Below are 18907 nucleotides of genomic sequence, written 5' to 3'. Positions count from 1 at the left end.
TGGATGTAAAGTGCTCTGCTTTTGCATTACAGAGTTCAGAAGGGAAGGAGAGCAATTGAACTTTAGGAGAGAGAATTTGGCTGGAATTGAAGGCTACATGCGTTTACAAAGCCCCATGGTGCTAGAACAGTGCCACCCCCCCACATGTGACCCCCATTTCGGAAACTACAACCCTCACATAATTTAATAAGGGGTGCAGTGAGTATTTACACCCCACTGGTGTCTGACAGATTTTTGAAACAGTGGTCCGTGAAAATGAAACGCCAGTGGGGTGTAAAAGCTCACTGCCACCTTGTTACGTCCGTGAGGGGTGTAGTTTTTGCCCCATGTACTGTGCCACTATGTCCCCACCAGATATGCCATTGTTCTCCCATAAACTGTACCATTATGTCTCATGCACTGTGCCACTTTGTCCCCATAAACTGTGCCACTATGCCTCCATGTATTGTGCCACTATGCCCCATGTACTGTGCCACTATGCCCCCATGTACTGTGCCACTATGCCCCTATGAACTGCACCACTATGCCTCCATGAACTGTGCCACTATGCCCCCATGTACTGTGCCACTATGCCCCCATGTACTGTGCCACTATGCCCCTATGAACTGCACCACTATGCCCCATGAACTGCACCACTATGCCCCCATGAACTGTGCCACTATGCCCCCATGTATTGTGCCACTATGCCCCCATGTACTGTGTCACTATGCCCCATGTACTGTGCCACTATTCCCCCATAATTGGTGCCACTATGACCCCCCCCTAAAACTGTGCCACTATGCCCCCATAAGATGTGCCATTGTGCCCCTATGAACTGTACCACTATGTCCCCATGTACTGTGCCACTATGCCCCTATGAACTGTGCCCCTATGCCCGCATGTACTGTGCCACTATATCCCCATATATTGTGCCACTATTCCCCATGAACTGTGCCACCATGGCCCCATGAAATATGCAACTATGCCTCTATGACCTGTACCACAATGCCCCCTATGACCTGTGCCCCTATGCCCTATGTACTGTGCCACTATGCCTCTATGAACTGTGCAGTTAAATCATCATGCCGCCTGTATAACAAAAGAAGCGCTGGGCCGCCGGGCAGGGAACAGAGTGTCTTGAAGACACCGATACAAATGAATGAGGGGAGAGCTGGCTAGTGGTCTTGATGTCTGGCAGTAGCAGTCTGGATCTGGACCACGATCCACCAGTTGGGTACCACTGCTATACATTATATCTGGTGCTGAGTGTGCAGCAGATTTACAGGAATAGTGTAATAGGAACACATTGCTAATTAAATTTACATAGAAAACTGTGAGTGTTTTATCTACTATATATAGTACTAGCTGAATACCCGGCGTTGCCCGGTTTTTCCTTCCTAATCCTTGTTGGGGAGGAAAATAAACAAAGGAGGAAGCTTTTGACTTCATATTCTGTCCTCATATATTGTTGTCATATCCCAACCCCATATCCTGTCCTCATATCCTGACCTCCTATCCCGTCATCATATCCCAACCTCATATCTCGTCCTCATATCCCGACCTCCTATCCCGAACTCTTATCCCAACCTCCTATCCCATCCTCCTATCCCGACCTCCTATCTCAACCTCCTATCCTGACCTCCTATCCCGTCCTCCTATCCCAACCTCCTTTCTCAACCTCCTATCTCGACCTCCTATCCCGACCTCCTATCCTGTCCTCCTATCCCGTCCTCCTATCTTGACCTCCTATCTCGACCTCCTATCCCATCCTCCTATCTCGACCTCCTATCCCGACCTCCTATCCTGACCTCCTATCTCGACCTCCTATCTCGACCTCCTATCCCGAACTCCTATCTCGACCTCCTATCCTGTCCTCCTATCCCGACCTCCTATCCCATCCTCCTATCTCAACCCCCTATCCCGTCCTCCTATCTCCACCTCTTATCCCGACCTCCTATCCCGACCTCCTATCTCAACCTCCTATCCCGTCCTCCTATCTAGACCTCCTATCCCGACCTCCTATCTCGACCTCTTATCCCGTCCTCCTATCCCGCCCTCCTATCTCCACCTCAAATCCGGTCCTCATATCCCGAACTCCTAACTCGTCCTCCTATCCCGTCCTCCTATCTTGACCTCCTATCTTGACCTCCTATCTCGACCTCCCATCCGTCCTCATATTCCGACCTGTAATATGTGTACCAGGTATTGAAATATCTCCAGCCGTACAGAAGTTATGAGAGAACATACATTTCCCATTGATTTGACTGGGACTTTAAACAAAACCCCTGACCCTCACAAATGGGGGTAGTTAAGGGTTAAATTAACTATCCTATATTTTAAGTGGACATATAAGTAACATGTGACCAAGTATTATCAAAATATCTCCAGCCGTTTGGAAGTTATGCAGTAACATATATTTCCCATAGACTTGTATAGGACTTTAAACATAAACCCCGCCCCTGGCAAATGTAGGTAAGTAAGGGTTAAATTACCTATCCTATGTTTGTTGTTGACATATAAGTAACATGTGTGCCAAGAGTCATGTTAATATCTTTAGCCGTTTGGAAGTTTTTGTGGAACATACATACACACACACATGTTGAGTTTTATATATATATATATATATAGATTACTATACAGAGATTTATATACAGTATACCGACTATATGACCACTGTGCCAATATATACCACTTCTAGTTCCACCACCTACCCCCCCCCCCCCCATGAATTATTATTGTCTTTGTTCACTTTAGACCATAACCAGGGGTATGTGACCTATACCAGGACACTAGGGGCATCTCCAGCCTTTACCAATGGAGGTGCCCAATGTCCTTGACACCTTGAGCTTGTATCCCAAGGAACATAATTGATGCCTGAACCCATATAGTTCACCATTTGTTTCCTAACTGTGGACCTCCTGATATTGCAAAACTACAACTCCCAACAAGCCTTGCTGGGAGTTGTAATTTTGCAACATCTAGAGGTCCATAGTTTGGAGACCACTGTGGTCCATCATAAGGTCCCTTAAACTGCAGAGGGTACCAACCAAGCTAAGGCCAACTCTAGATGTCTTTTATGATGCTCACATCACATTGTATAAGGTAGAGCAAGTTTATAGGGCCACTGTCTGGCATGTGCCACCTGAGGTCCATGGCCGATGACATCACCTGCACACGGCCAACTGCTGTTTACTTTCTGCTGGCGACCGACGTGACTGGACCGAGGTCTACAGGCTGAAGGAGAACTGCGGAGATGGCGTCTACTGGACATGGAGAAGATGGCGAGGAGGTGAAGAGGAAGAGAGAAGACAAGAGGAAGGGGGAAGAGGAAGGTGAAGATGGAGTCAAGAGGAGGAGAGGAGATGACGATGGAGGATCAGAGGATGAGGAGCCAACACCTCGGATGGTGTCCACTGGACATGGAGAAGATGGCGAGGAGGAGAAGAGGAAGAGGGAAGAGGAAGGCGAGGATGGAGTCAAGAGAAGGAGAGGAGACGACAATGGAGGATCGGAGGATGAGGAGCCAACACCTGGGATGGCGTCCACTGGACATGGAGAAGATGGCAAGGAGGAGAAAAGGAAGAGCGGAGGCAAGAGGAAGAGGGAAGAGGAAGGCGAGGATGGAGTCAAGAGGAGGAGAGGAGACAGCGATGGAGGATCAGAGGATGAGGAGCCAACACCTGGGATGGCGTCCACTGGACATGGAGAAGATGGCGAGGAGAAGAGGAAGAGTGAAGGCAAGAGGAAGAGGGAAGAGGAAGGCGAGGATGGAGTCAAGAGGAGGAGAGGAGACGGCGATGGAGGATCAGAGGATGAGGAGCCAACACCTGGGAGCAGCCAAGGAACATTGGGCACCTACCCCAGACTAACGGTCAGCAGCTACCATCTCCACCAGCTCCTGGGTAGGGGCAACTTTGGCAAAGTAAGTTCTAGCTCTATCTTGTTTTCTGTTATTATCCATTTCAGGCTGGATATGTGTTGTAGGGGGAGATTGGGGGAGGGGGGTGGTGCAGTGTTGTTGTTAGGTGGTTTTGCTGGTACTTGTAGTCCCACAATGTATATTTTCCTGATGGCTTGAGTTTTTATGCAGACCCATATAAGACTCCCTGAAGGGCCTACACTTGGTACTAGGTGTGAACGGATCCCTTGGGGCGCGTCCATGTACTGTGTTCTTGTAGATGGTAGATGGAAGTCGGGGTGCCCAAGATGGTAGAAAACCAGATGCAGGGAGAAGAGGAGAAGATACAATGGGGTCTTTACTTCTGGAGCAGGGTGTAAACGGTACATACATGGGGAGATTTATTAAGACCTGTGCAGAGGAAGAGCAGTGTAGTTGCCCATAGCAACCACTTTCAAAAGGCCTCTGAAAAATGAAAGAAGCCATCTGGTTGCTATGGGAACTGCACTGCTCTTCCTCTACACAGGTCTTTATAATGGGCACGGGAATAAGCAATAATATAAAGTTGATTTATAAAAGTGCATATGTGCTAATATTATATCGCTTGTAATGAATAATAAAATCTCTTCACATGTAATGTCTATAGGACTCATATAAACACAATAATAAAGTGCAAGTGCAACAAAAGAGTTCCCCTATGGCAGGGGTCTGCAACCTTTAAGACAAAAAGAGCCACTTGGACCCGTTTCCGAAGGGAAAAAAAAACTGGGAGCCGCAAAACCCCCCTCCCCTCTGATGCCCTGGTTGGGATACACTGGCATACACACACAAAAGGGACTACAACTCCCAGCATGTGTTATTCAGGAGTCTTCAGTCTGTGGTATAACACCAGCATGCTGCCTCTGTAGTCTACTGGGAGTTGTAGTTCACCAACACCTCTATTGTATCTTAGTATTCTCCTAGGAGTTATAGTTCACCAACACCTCTATTGTATCTGAGTAGTCTCCTGGGAGTTGTAGTTCACCAACACCTCTATTGTATCTCAGTAGTCTCCTCGGAGTTGAAGTTCACCAACACCTCTATTGTATCTTAGTAGTCTCCTGGGAGTTGTAGTTCACCAACACCTCTATTGTATCTCAGTAGCCTCCTGGGAGTTGTAGTTCACCAACACCTCTATTGTATCTTAGTAGTCTCCTGGGAGTTTTAGTTCACCAACACATCTATTGTATCTCAGTAGTCTCCTGGGAGTTGTAGTTCCCCAACACCTCTATTGTATCTCAGTAGCCTCCTGGGAGTTGTAGTTCATCAACACCTCTATTGTATCTGAGTAGTCTCCTGGGAGTTGTAGTTCACCAACACCTATATTGTATCAGTATTCTTCTGGGAGTTGTAGTTCACCAACACCTCTATTGTATCTCAGTAGTGTCCTGGGAGTTGTAGTTCACCAACACCTCTATTGTATCTTAGTAGTCTCCTGGGAGTTGTAGTTCACCATCACCTCTATTGTATCTCTGTAGCCTCCTGGGAGTTGTAGTTCACCAACACCTCTATTGTATCTCTGTAGCCTCCTGGGAGTTGTAGTTCACCAACACCTCTATTGTATCTCAGTAGTGTCCTGGGAGTTGTAGTTCACCAACACCTCTATTGTATCTCAGTAGTCTCCTGGGTGTTGTAGTTCACCAACACCTCTATTGTATCTTAGTAGTCTCCTGGGGGTTTTAGTTCACCAACACCTCTATTGTATCTTAGTAGTCTCCTGGGAGTTGTAGTTCACCAACACCTCTATTGTATCTTAGTAGTCTCCTGGGAGTTGTAGTTCACCAACACCTCTATTGTATCTCAGTAGTCTCCTGGGAGTTGTAGTTCACCAACACCTCTATTGTATCTCAGTAGTCTCCTGGGAGTTGTAGTTCACCAACACCTCTATTGTATCTTAGTAGTCTCCTGGGAGTTGTAGTTCACCAACACCTCTATTATATCAGTAATCTCCAGGGAGTTGCAGTTCATACACCAGTGTTTCCCAACCAGGGTGCCTCCAGATGTTGCAAAACTACTACTACCACCAGCATTCCCTGGTTGGGAAACACTGGCATACACACACATAAGAGGGACTACAACTCCCAGCATGTGTTATTCAGCAGTCCCCGTCCCCCCATCATTCCCAGTATGATATTTATTCCCCTGCAGTCTTTACATCCCCAGCCTGTGTAATATGTCTCCTCACACATAGAAATCTTCCCCAGCCCCTGCAGTGCAGTATGTCTCCTCTCCCCTCACCCGCTCTGTGTTTCCCCTGTGCAAACATGAAACCTCCCCGTGAAAAATTAGGTCCTGTCTGTACAGAGCTGGGGGAGGAGCTTTTCCCCCGTGAAAACATGAAACCTCCCCGTGAAAAATGAGGTCCTGTGTGTACAGAGAAGGGGGAGGGAGGAGCTGTGTCCGTCCCCACTCTCCCACTGTCTCCTTGTATTATGCAGAGCTGCGCTCTCGCGCTCTCCATCCTCCGTGAGGGGGCGTGGCTTCATTATCTGCAGACGTGCGGTGAAAAAATCAAACCTATGGCTCTGCCCTCGATCCTCCCCACTGTAGCTTCGGAAAACTTGCCCCTCCCTTTTTCACCTCACACCGGGTTGCCGACCCCTGCCCTATGGGATTACGGTTCTCTATTCATTATTGTCTATTTTTGCCGTGTATCACTGTATGCTCTGTTGTATTTGCTTTTTTTTGCACATTTTCTTTCTTTTCTGCATTACTTGGAGGTCAGATGGTACTTATTACATATATTTTGCCTTTGTTTTCCCTGCCCCTGGTTGAACCCTTTTGTAGTCCAATGAAATTGAGCTAACTGGCCTGGATATTCCTGGCGGTGGACTGAGGAAAACCTGTAGGATCCCAACACCATTTACTTTGTATGGCCCCTCCCCACACCACTTACTTTATATGGCCCCTCCCCACACCACTTACTTTATATGGCTCCTCCCCACACCACTTACTTTATATGGCCCATCCCCACACCACTTACTTTACATGGCCCATCCCCACACCACTTACTTTACATGGCCCATCCCCACACCACATACTTTATATGGCCCCTCCCCACACCCCTTACTTTATATGACCTATCCCCACACCACTTACTTTATATGGTCCAAAAATAGGACTGGGACCAAAAATAGGCCCGGGCATTTTAAAATAAGCAGCCCATTTTTATGGTGGACGTCAGACTGCTGGGACCCCAACCAATCCCCTCGGTTCAAGTGGCTCTCCAGCTGTTGCTAAGCTGTAACTCCCATCATGTCTGAAGAGACTCAGGAATTAAGGAAGTTGCTGTTTTGATACAGCTGGAGAGCCACATAATGGTGTACAGTGTCACCCATCATCACTGCGGAACTTACAAGTGACTTCAGCTGATGGGACAGTCAGAAGAATACATAATGATATCAGTGACCTGAGTGATGTCTTCTCTGTTGTCTTTCCTTTCCTTCTTTATCTGGTCCAGATGCCAGGAATTCCTCCAGCTCCATCTTCTCTGCAGAGTCTGACGCCCGGACATCATTGGCTCCTCACATTGTCAGCAGATCTCTGTATAAAGACAATGGGGGAGATTTATCAAAACCTGTGCAGAGGAAGAGTGGTGCAGTTGCCCATGGCAACCAATCAGCTTGCTTCTTTCATTTTTAAAGAGGCCTGTGAAAAATGAAAGAAGTTATTTGATTGGTTGCTATGGGCAACTGCACGACTTTTCCTCTACACAGGTTTTGATAAATCTCCCCAATATTCATTATAACACATTATAATTCTGCCAAATACCGTGCAACCTGAATATAATACTGCCACGCACTGTACCCTCTAAAGATATTATTGCCACACACTGTACCCCCTGAATATAATACTGCTTACCACTGTACCCTCTAAATATATTATTGGAACACGCTGTACCCCCTGAATATAATACTGCCACACACTGTACCCCCTGAATATAATACTGCCTACCACTGTACCCTCTAAATATATTATTGCAACACACTGTACCCCTGAATATAATACTGCTTACCACTGTACCCTCTAAATATATTATTGCAACACACTGTACCCCCTGAATATAATACTGCCACACACTGTACCTCCTGAATATAATACTGCCGCACACTGTACCCTGTGAATATAATACTGCCACACACTGTACCCTCTGAATATAATACTGCCACACACTGTACCTCCTGAATATAATACTGCCGCACACTGTACCCTCTGAAAATAATACTGCCCCACACTTTACCCCCCGAATATAATACTGCCATACTCCGCAAACCCTTCATCAACCCCCCCCCCACCCCATGCTTGGTTAGCTAATCACCCCAATGCCCCCTCCGCCACATCCTCGCTATTCTCATCACCCCATACATCCCACCCATCCTTGGCTCTTCACCCCCGCACTCCATATTATTCCCCCCCATCCTCAGTCTCATCATTGCAACCCCCCTCCACCCCGCACCCTCATCCTCAGACTCCTCATCATCATTATTGCACACCCCCCACACCCAATCCTCAGTCTCCTCATCATTCCACCCTCCTCCTCATCATCATCATCATTTCACCCCCCCCACACCCCATCCTCAGTCTCCTCATCATTCTACCCTCCTCCTCCTCATCATCATCATTGCACCCCCCACACCCCATCCTCAGTCTTCTCATCATTCCACCCTCCTCCTCCTCATCATTGCCCCCCCACACCCCATCCTCAGTCTCCTCATCATTCCACCCTCCTCCTCATCATCATCATTGCACCCCCCCAGCATCCCCTCCTCCTCCTCATCGCATTCCCCAAACCCCATCCTCAGTTTCCTCATCATTGCACTCCCCCCAGCTTCCCCTCCTCCTCCTCATTATCATTGCATCCCCCCAAACACCCCATCCTCAGTCTCCTCATCATTGCCACCCCCCAACACCCCATCCTCAGTCTCCTCATCATTGCAACCCCCCCAACACCCCATCCTCAGTCTCCTCATCATTGCAACCCCCCAACACCCCATCCTCAGTCTCCTTATCATTCCACCCTCCTCCTCCTCATCATCATTGCACCCCCCAGCATCCCCTCCTCCTCCTCATCACATTCCCCCCACCCCATCTTCAGTCTCCTCATCATTGCACGCCCCCCATCTTCCCCTCCTCCTCCTCATTATCATTGCATCCACCCCAACACCCCATCCTCAGTCTCCTCATCATTGCAACCGTCCCCCCCAGCACACCCCTCCACCTCATCATCATTGCAAACCCCCCTCCCCCTGGGTCCCGGTCCTCATTCTCCTGCTCATCAATATTACATCACCCCAGCATCCGAACCTCGATCTCCATACCTTCCTAGAGATTCGCGATGCTGCAGTGTGAGGATGCGGGGAAGGCTGCTGCTCATGTCACGCATTGCAGGGGTCAGAGGCTGTGACGCGTCAGAGGCTTGGTGCAGACGTGCGTGCCTACGCGGTGCTCGTCTACTCCCATAAGCCCCTGTCCTTTTCATGCAACCCAGAAATTATTTTTAAAGAGCCCGCGCCTTTGCAGGTGATAGTGCTGGCAGCGGTGGGCCCAGGCCGCGCCTGAGGTCCCGGCCTGTTGCTGCAGCATGTAGCATAGTGTAGTGGCAGGGGGACCGCTCCTCAGTGGCCTTTTTGGCGGCCAGCTGGGCCTATTTTACTGTAGGGGCCTGGAGCTGCAGCTCCATCAGTCCCTATGTTATTCCGGCCCTGCCCCACACCACTTACTTTATATGACCGATCCCCACACCACTTACTTTATATGGCCCATCCCCACACCACTTACTTGATATGACCGAGGTCCACACCACTTACTTACATGGCCCACATGTGATACATCAAGGTGTATCCAGATGAAGTATCCTCATTGAATTTTGTTCCCTTCAATGCTGCTCTTTTACTCTTTTAGGTATCCATACATGGACCTCTATAGCTTCATTACAATCTTACAGAAACCTACTTGGATCAGGAGATGAGAACCACACTGATCCCAACCAACTCAAAGACATGTCTATTCATTTTTCAAATTATTAATAGAGTTGGGAGATAAAGTAAGTGAACCCCCTGGAATTCCCTCTATTTGTGCATTAAAGGGATACTCCGCTACTAGACGTCTTATCCCCTATCCAAAGGATAGGGGATAAGATATCTGATCGCGGGAGTCCCGCTGCTGAGGCCCCCTGCAATCTTCTCGCAGCAGTGGTCTTGACGTCACGCTATGCCCCCTCCATTCATGTCTATGGGGGGGGGGGATTGTCGACTGACACGCCCCCTCCCATAGACATGAATTGAGGGGGGCATAACGTGACATCACAAGGGGACATGGCAGTGACGTCACGATCACGGGCTCCGGCTCTGAGCGGTCTGAACAAAATGTCCCTTTAACTACTAGTAAGATTTGTTCCCCAAAAATGTAAGTGAATTCTTCTGATTCAGAACAAATTACTTGTTATACCTCCGGGATGTTGTCCTGTGACTGACCATGTCCGGCTCTCCTCCTTTTGGACCATCTGTGAACAGATGTTGGAATTCTGTGTTCATATGGATCCATATGTCCTGATCCTGGCACAAGTATCTTTACTTGGAGAACTTGACCCACTGTATTTGTAGGGATACATCCCCCATTGGTGCCTCTGGATGACCCATTCTCATCCTCTTTCTCAATGAGGATACTATTTTTCTTTCTGGATCCATCATTTCTGTAGGGATTTCTGCCCATTTTTGAGACTATTTATCATGTTGGACCCAAGAATTCCATGGTAATAATTTCATACATTTTTTGGACCATTGTTTATATTGATGGGATCCCCTTCTTTTGTTTTTTCTACTTTCCCTATTTCACAGGGACTGTAACACTAATCTGGTAATCTTTGTCCCTTGAAGAAAACTGCAGTACCACAAAGTGGACTATTCTGCACAGGAATATTCATATATTGAGTGAATTTTTGAAAAATTTGATTTGGTTGATTTGCCGAATTTACTTGCAGCGAATCTGTATAAAAAATGGCTATTTCTGGCCTACAGAGAGCCTCAATAGGGGTGTAGAACACTTTGCCTTACTGTAACACGCATAGGGTGTATGCTGGGTTAGTGAAATAATACTGTTATTCAGTATGACATGCAGATTAGAGGTGTCACTATTAGAATCACTGTCACATCAAAAGCCTGAGAGTGTGGTGATGGAAGTGGTGTGACCTGTCCAAGTTGCTGTTGTGGCCCATCTTCTCTTCCACAAAATTGTGCAAGGCTGGTACTACCTTCTTCGCAAAGAAATGACTGCTTGGGACTCTTCACCTCGGCTCAGCACAAGCCATCAGTTTTTTGAAAGGTGCCGAGTCCACCTCTTGAAAAGGGAGGGACTGCAGCACCAGCAACTTGAACAGGAGCATATTCAGCTTCTGTGCCATTGGATTGGAGTGGGAGCATAATGTTGTCTCTTGGACATGGCTTCGCCAATGGATTGCTGGCAGAATGACTGACTTGAAGTAGGAAGAGCAGGAGCATCTGGAGTGACATAAGGTAGGTATGACACACAGCTCCCTTTGGCTGAGGTGGTGGAGCCTTGGCTGGCTGAAACAAGGAGCGGCGTGCCACTCGATGATGCAGCAGGCTGGACTACCACATCGGAGCCACCGTTCTCCATGGCCGCTTTATGGTGGCACAGCATATGTGTACGCAGGGCCGTGGTGCCAACATTGGGACCCTGGCCTTGCTTCACCTTCTGCCGACACATCTTGCATATGGCCATGTTAACCTCCTCCGGATGCTTGATGAAAAACTGCCACACCGTCGAGTAGCTGATTTTCACACCAACAGTCCCCACTGATTGACTGGTGCTGCCGCCGACTCCAGGAACCCCTGTTCCACTACCTCCCGAGAAGGTAGGCTGTCGCCTCTGTTCCATTTTACAAGCCTCAATTCATAGATTGTTTATCTTATGTAATAAATATAAAATCTACTGTTATATATCTGCATTATAGACAGGTGCAGAGGGAATATTCCTGATATTCATTTGGTCGCTTCCCCCTTTACGCATGCGCACGGGTCTTTTTCTGCCAATTAAATTGGTAAATGTTCATATCAATAGGGATGTACGTTTAGTTGGCAAACGCCAACCTATTGCCTTCATATATTACATATCCTTATTTTTATTTATTTTCCCTATGTAAGGAAGCCTGAACATGTGCACCAATACATACCACTTTTGTACTTATTGTGCCCCAGCCAATTATTGCGCAAACGCATAAATGATTCCAAGTGCTGTCTGAACGTGCGTGTAATATCTTTGTAACTTTCGTATCTACTGCTTCTGTACGCCAGAATGGCAGGTTAGATACTACATCTCCACTATTAGCTGAATTGCTTTTGATTTCATCACATCGGCATCACCATTACGCACTGAATGCCCCTTGATATCATCACACTGACCGGCGCCATCTTGCGAAGTGGATTCCGTCAGGGTTCCTCAACCAAACCTTCCAGGTATCTTATTGGCGAGCAATATGTGGAATATCACTTTATTTAATCTCCATAGAGCATCCAATAGCAGATATATAAAGACGGTAGCTTAGTTGTCCTAAGCTGATGGTCTCTGGGTGCTATACAGCAGATCCAACACTTAGCCCCCCCCCCCCTTCCGTCTATATCAGTTTTTCTCAAGCACGGTCCTCAAGACCCCCCCAACAGGTCATGTATTCCTGATTTCTTTAGTCTTTCACAGGTGATATGACTGTGGTGATGTCTGATTCACTGACCATAATTATATCACCTGTGAAAGACTAAGGAAATCCTGAAAACTTGACCTGTTGGGGGGTCTTGAGGACCGCGCTTGAGAGACACTGATCAATATCAACTTTATGATGTCTTCTAATGAGCCTCCTCTGTTTGTTTTCCTTTAGGTGGTCCTGGCATCAGTCCCTGGTCAAGACACCTACATGGCCATAAAAATCATCAACAAAAAAGAGGACAACAAGGATACCATCAAAAGAGAGCTGCGGATACTCCTGGCGGCCCGAGACTGTCCGTTTCTATGCCACATCTACGCCGCACATCAGTCTTTGGAGCGTGCCTACTTCATCACAGAATATCTGTCTGGCGGCAGTCTGGAGGATTTGATCAGGGTGTGCGGCTATCTGGACATCGACAACATAAGGTTCTACGCAGCAGAGATGGTATGTGGGCTCCAGTTCCTCCATGGACAGAACATCGTCCACAGAGACCTCAAGCCGGAGAACATCATGTTGGATGCAGAAGGCCACATCCGCATCATTGACCTGGGCCTGGCACAAGATGGAGTCACCGCCTCCAGTAGGATCGATGGAGTGACAGGAACATTCTACTACATGGCCCCGGAGGTGCTTCTCGGGAAGGAGTATTGTACAGCAGTTGACTGGTGGAGCCTCGGGATTGTGTTGTGCAGGATGGCAACAGGACGCTTCCCATTTTACATCGGCCACAGCAAGCAGAAGGTTTTCAGAGCCATCACCAGAAAGGAGCCGAAATTTCCACCCGGGCTGGATGCTGCTATTGAACATCTCATCACTCAACTGCTACGCAAGAATCCGGACAAGCGCCTGGGGGTGCGAAGAAACATCCGGACGCATCCATTCTTTTCCACCATTGGCTGGGAGGAGCTGGAGGAGAAGAGAGCAGAGCCACCATGGAAGCCGTATAAGACAGTTCTGCAAAATCACCATCTGCAGTGGCCAGAGGACACAGAGACTCCCCATCATGTGATCGGATTCAATTATACGTCACCAAGCTGGGCCCAGTAAGATCCTCCTACTATAAACAGGCCTTAAAGGGGTATTCCAGGCAAAAACATCTTATCCCCTATCGAAAGGATAGGGGATAAGATGTCTGATCATGGGGGTGCTTGCCGCTGGGACCCCCCACGATCTCCCTGCAGCAGCCCGCATTCTATACGTAGCTGCGCCTGCATTCTATGCGTAGCTTCCGAGACCGGGACGTGACACCACACCCCCTCCATTCATTTCTATGCGAGGGGACGCAAGGACCACAAGGCCCCCTACCATAGACATGAATGGAGGGGGCATGGCGTGACGTCATGTCCCCGTCTTGGAAGTGGTTTCCAAAACTGCAGACGCAGCTACGCATAGAATGCGGGCTGCTGCAGGGAGATCGCGGGGGGTCCCAGCGGCGGGCCCCCCCGCAATCAGACATCTTATCCCCTATCCTTTGGATAGGGGATAAGATGTTTTGGCCCGGAATACCCCTTTAAGAACACATGTAGAGGTGCCAAAACCACACAACAATTTAACCCCCCCGGGTTAACAAAACCTATTTTAATCCATGTGTTCACTATAAAACATAACTTTTATTAAATTTAACTAATAATATGAACCGTTGAGAAAACACACACACTTAAAAACACAACCCTATTTGCGTTTGTAACTGCATAGTCCACACGTGTTGCACTGGGAACCACATTTAGGAACCTGAGGAATAGGTAATAGGTAAGTATTTCACCCTAAATTTGTAGTAACCAGTGGAGAAAGAAATATACCACTACTATTGTGCCACTCTCAAAAGGAGGATATATATTTGGGGTTAGCAACCCTGGATATACATCCTCCTTTTGAGAGTGGCACAAAAGTAGTGGTATATTTCTCTCTCCACTGGTTACCACAAATTTAGCGGGCGAAATACTTACCTGTTACCCATTCCTCAGGTTCCTAACTGTGGTTCCCAGTGCAACACATGTGGACTATGCAGTTACAGTCGTAAATAGGGTTGTGTTTTTAAGTGCGTGTTTTTTCACCGGTTCATAATATTAGTTAAATTTAATAAAAGTTATGTTTTATAATGAACACATGGATTAAAAGAGGTTTTGTTAACCCCGGTGGAGTTAAATTGTTGTGCGGTAAGATCCTCCTCACATGTTCTTCATTCCTCCATATGTGGATGAGAAGATCTGGACTCTGAGGACCCCGCGGCTACTGCCCAGAACCTCCGGTCTCTTGACCCCATGCCTCATGTCTCTGCTGCTGTTACCTTGGCTGCCCTAGAACATCATCTCCCGCCTCAACATTGACTTGGCATCCTTCAATCCCGGGCTGGCATCCAACATCACTGCAGCCCGAAGATCCTCTATGCCCCAGGAGCAGCCTGTGCTTAGAATCCATCTGGTGAGTTCAGGAACAATAGTCGCATGTTGTGGTCCTGGGATGCTGAGTGATGTCTATTATCCCTGAACTCACCCAAGCACAGGCCGGGTAAGTACCACACTCACCACAACCCACAAACACCACACACACTACACGATAGGGATAGGTGCACACACATAGACACATACCACAGATAGGGGACATATATCGGCTCGATCCAGGGATTTATTCTGACCGCCATGTTTGGGGTCGGGAAGGAATTTTTTCCCCTGATTTGAGGACAATTGGCTCATTCCTTACAGGGGGTTTTCGCCTTCCCCTGGATCAACATAGCCGTAAATAGGTTTAGCAAATTAATATCATGAATTACCCTATTAGTAACACAACAAATTCAAAAAAACATAATAATAAAAAATAATAATAATAAAAAAATAATATATATATATATATATATAAATATTAATATATTTTTTATATTATCTTAAAATTGTATTTGTCCCAACCATAAACATTAGACTAGCACACACATGAATATTTAAATAAAATAATAATTTAAATTAATTTACCCCCCTACCTATCACTCAGGTTTGGTACCAGCCTTTGATCCTGGGATTTATTCTGACCGCCATATTTGGGGTCGGGAAGGAATTTCCCCCCCCTGAAAATAAGGACAATTGGCTCATTCCTTACAGGGGGTTTTCGCCTTCTCCTGGATCAACATAACCGTAAATAGGTATAATATTTAGTGTATGTGTGTACATATATATATATATATTTTAATAACATAAAAATTCCCTTTTACAAACAAAAGATATATATTAAAAATATATATATTTGCCCTAAACATATACTTTAGACTAGTACACAATTATAATAAAAAATAATTTAAAACTAACCTACACCCCTACCACACACATAGATTAGGTATCGGCCTTTGATCCTGGGATTTATTCTGACCGCCATATTTGGGGTCGGGAAGGAATTTTCCCCCCTGGTAATAAGGACAATTGGCTCATTCCTCACAGGGGGTTTTCGCCTTCCTCTGGATCAACACGGTTCAGTACAACAGACCACAGACTTACACATACACATATATATTAGTATAAAGCAAATTTGTTCATCACTGTCCCCCCATCCCTATAAATAAACTCTTTCTTTTACCCCCTACATGGTTGTACTTGTCTTTATTTCCATTGGACGTCCATCTAATAAATGTTGTGTTCACCCTGCTAGTAGCCTCCAGGGCCGCCGTCAGGGGAGGGGGGGGGGTACAGCCAGTACTCCAGTAAGGGGCCCGAGCTCTTAGGGAGGTCCAGCCCCCCACTGCAGCAGCCTCAGTAAAGAATTAGCAGACCAGTTCATGCTCCCGGGGGCGGTCAGGCACTCAGGCACTGACCAAGCCTGAGAAGGGGCCCGCCACTGCCAGCATCATTTTTATTTTTTAACATTGCGGGCCCTTTAAATATTGCTCAGGGGCCGCGGCCATGCCGGGAAATGTGCACGGACGTTCAGGCCCCTCATGCTCCCCTGCCGTGCAGCCCTAGTGGAGCAGACATTTGCTTTATTTCCTGCTCCAGTACATAACCTGACACCCACCAGCGCAGCTGGGAAACAAAAGACTTCCCCTGCCCATCGCTGGTGCCTCCCATCTGGGTAAGTAACTTTCTGGGGTGGGGTGGTGGTGGGGTGTTAGAGGTTGGTGGCCAATTCCAGTGTTTCTCCAGCAGGGTGCCCACAGCTGTTGCAAAACTACCACTACCAGCATGCCTTTGGCTGTGTGGGCTGCTGTTGTAGTTTTGCAACAGCTGGAGGCACCATGCTGGAGAAACACTGATCTATCATCTATCTCTTATCTATCTATTTCATATTTATCTATCTATCCAATATTTATTTATCTATCTATCTATCTCATATCTATCTATCTCATATCTATCTATCTATCTCATATCTATCTATCTCATATCTATCTATTTATCTATCTATCTCATATCTATCTATCTATCTATTGCATATCTATCTATCTATCTCATACCTATCTATCTATCTATCTATCTCATATCTATCTATCTATCTATCTATCTCATATCTATCTATCTCATATCTATCTATCTCTCTATCTCATATCTATCTATTTAGCTATCTATCTCATATCTATCTATCTCATATCTATCTATCTCATATCTATCTATCTCATATCTATCTATCTTTCTATCTATCTCATATCTATCTCTATTTATCTATCTATAAACAGGAGAACACTGCTAGCACAAAGATACAGATAAAACATGAAATGCTATATTGCTACATGTATACCAGGTCCATGCATTAGTTTGTTATCAGTATGTGCTGGCCAACTTATCCTTTTTTGTGTTATACATATGGGGGTGGGGGGGGGTGGGGTTGCTACCTCCATGTTGGTTCTTGCACCCCACCCATCTTATAAGGTGCTGGATGTTCCAGACTTTACAAGCCATGTAACTGATTGTACAGGGGCACATTCACAGTGTAGGGTCCGTCTCAATGAGGTCACCTTATCACGGTGGAATGGTCCAAACTATTTGGCTGCCAAATTGGGAGTGAAGAACCTCAATTTTTTTTTTTGCATTGTAGCAATTTAGCATTTCATGTTTTATCTGTATCTTTGTGCTAGCAGTGTGCTGCTGTATTCTCCTGTTTATGTATATTCAGCCTAGGATCGTGCACCTCTATGCCAGGTCCATGCATTAGTTTGGTATCAGTGGGGGACATGTATCAAAGAATTGACACAGTTTTTGTGTGCAAATTCTTGCACAAAATTTAGCGCAAGCTGTTTTTTGCGTCTTTTTTTGCATACATTCTGATAGAGTATTTCCTCCTGTTTTCGTGATTTGGGGTACCTTGGAGTGACATCTATAGTAGGCACGGATTTATTAACAGCGTACCTTTCCTTTACACCTCAAAATTTTCCGCAAGTACCTTTTTTTTTAATGCAAATATAAGCCGTCTTGGACTGCACTTAGCGAGATGCTCTAAATCATCGATGTAATTTTTTAGAGCAGATTGCGGCGATTACTCTGCTTCTGCGTCTAGTCAGATTATCTCTGTTATACTTAAAATCTTTGCATGTACCTTTTAAAAACAATGTAATGATTATGGACACTTGTGATCACCCGGCTGCGGGAGTTTATAGGACTACAACTCCCGTCATGGACAGACTCTGCCCATGATGGGAGTTGTAGTCCGGGGGCTGAGGTGCAGATCGCACCGGGTCATTCTGCAGAGACCAGCTGAGAACCGCATTTATTAACTTAAAAAGCCGGCGGCATATGCGGCTCCACTGCGCTGCCCATGGCTCCTGTATACACTGTCATAATTCATAATCCCCACCGAGGGCGTGTGCAGTAGCGCACGTCAGAGCCGATGCCTAATCACTTAGCGGCACGGAGCGCTGATGAGGACAGATGGCTAAGACCTACCTGTCAAATACCTTAATATCTGTCCACATCAGTGCTCCATGCCGCTAAGTGATTAGGCATTGGCTCCGAAATTAAAGGTTACGTTTTATAGCACATCCTGAGAAATATACTCTCTATTTTGTTGTTTTCAATAACTATCCACCAATCAGAGCTCCCCTCTCCCGGCGGAGATTATGAATTATAAGAACTGTATATAGGAGCTGGCGGGCAGTGCAGTGTAGACGCATGTACCGCTGGCTTGTATAGTTAATAAATGCGGATCGCAGCTGGTCTCTGGAGAATGATTTGCTGCGATCTGCCCCTCTGCCCTTGGACTACTACTCCTATCATGAGTCTGTCCCATGATGGGAGTAGTTATAGTACCGCAGCACTGCTGAGGGATGGCACTTGCACATCCCCTGGTTGCGGGACTTTATA

General features: G+C 46.6%; 1 protein-coding gene across 1 annotated transcript; it reads left to right on the top strand.

Moving 5' to 3' along the window:
- The first annotated feature begins 3034 nt into the window (after positions 1-3034).
- On the top strand, positions 3035-16196 carry LOC130293898 (protein kinase C delta type-like). The gene is made up of 3 exons (XM_056543141.1): positions 3035-3901; positions 12807-13678; positions 14841-16196. Exons 1-3 carry the CDS (start codon positions 3233-3235, stop codon positions 14851-14853), a joined length of 1554 nt encoding a protein of 517 aa, XP_056399116.1. The 5' UTR covers positions 3035-3232; the 3' UTR covers positions 14854-16196.
- Positions 16197-18907: the final 2711 nt, after the last annotated feature.

The sequence above is a fragment of the Hyla sarda genome, chromosome 10 (genome assembly GCF_029499605.1).
Source record: "Hyla sarda isolate aHylSar1 chromosome 10, aHylSar1.hap1, whole genome shotgun sequence".
Taxonomy (NCBI): Eukaryota; Metazoa; Chordata; class Amphibia; order Anura; family Hylidae; genus Hyla; species Hyla sarda.
This window is presented reverse-complemented; position numbering and strand designations above follow the sequence as displayed.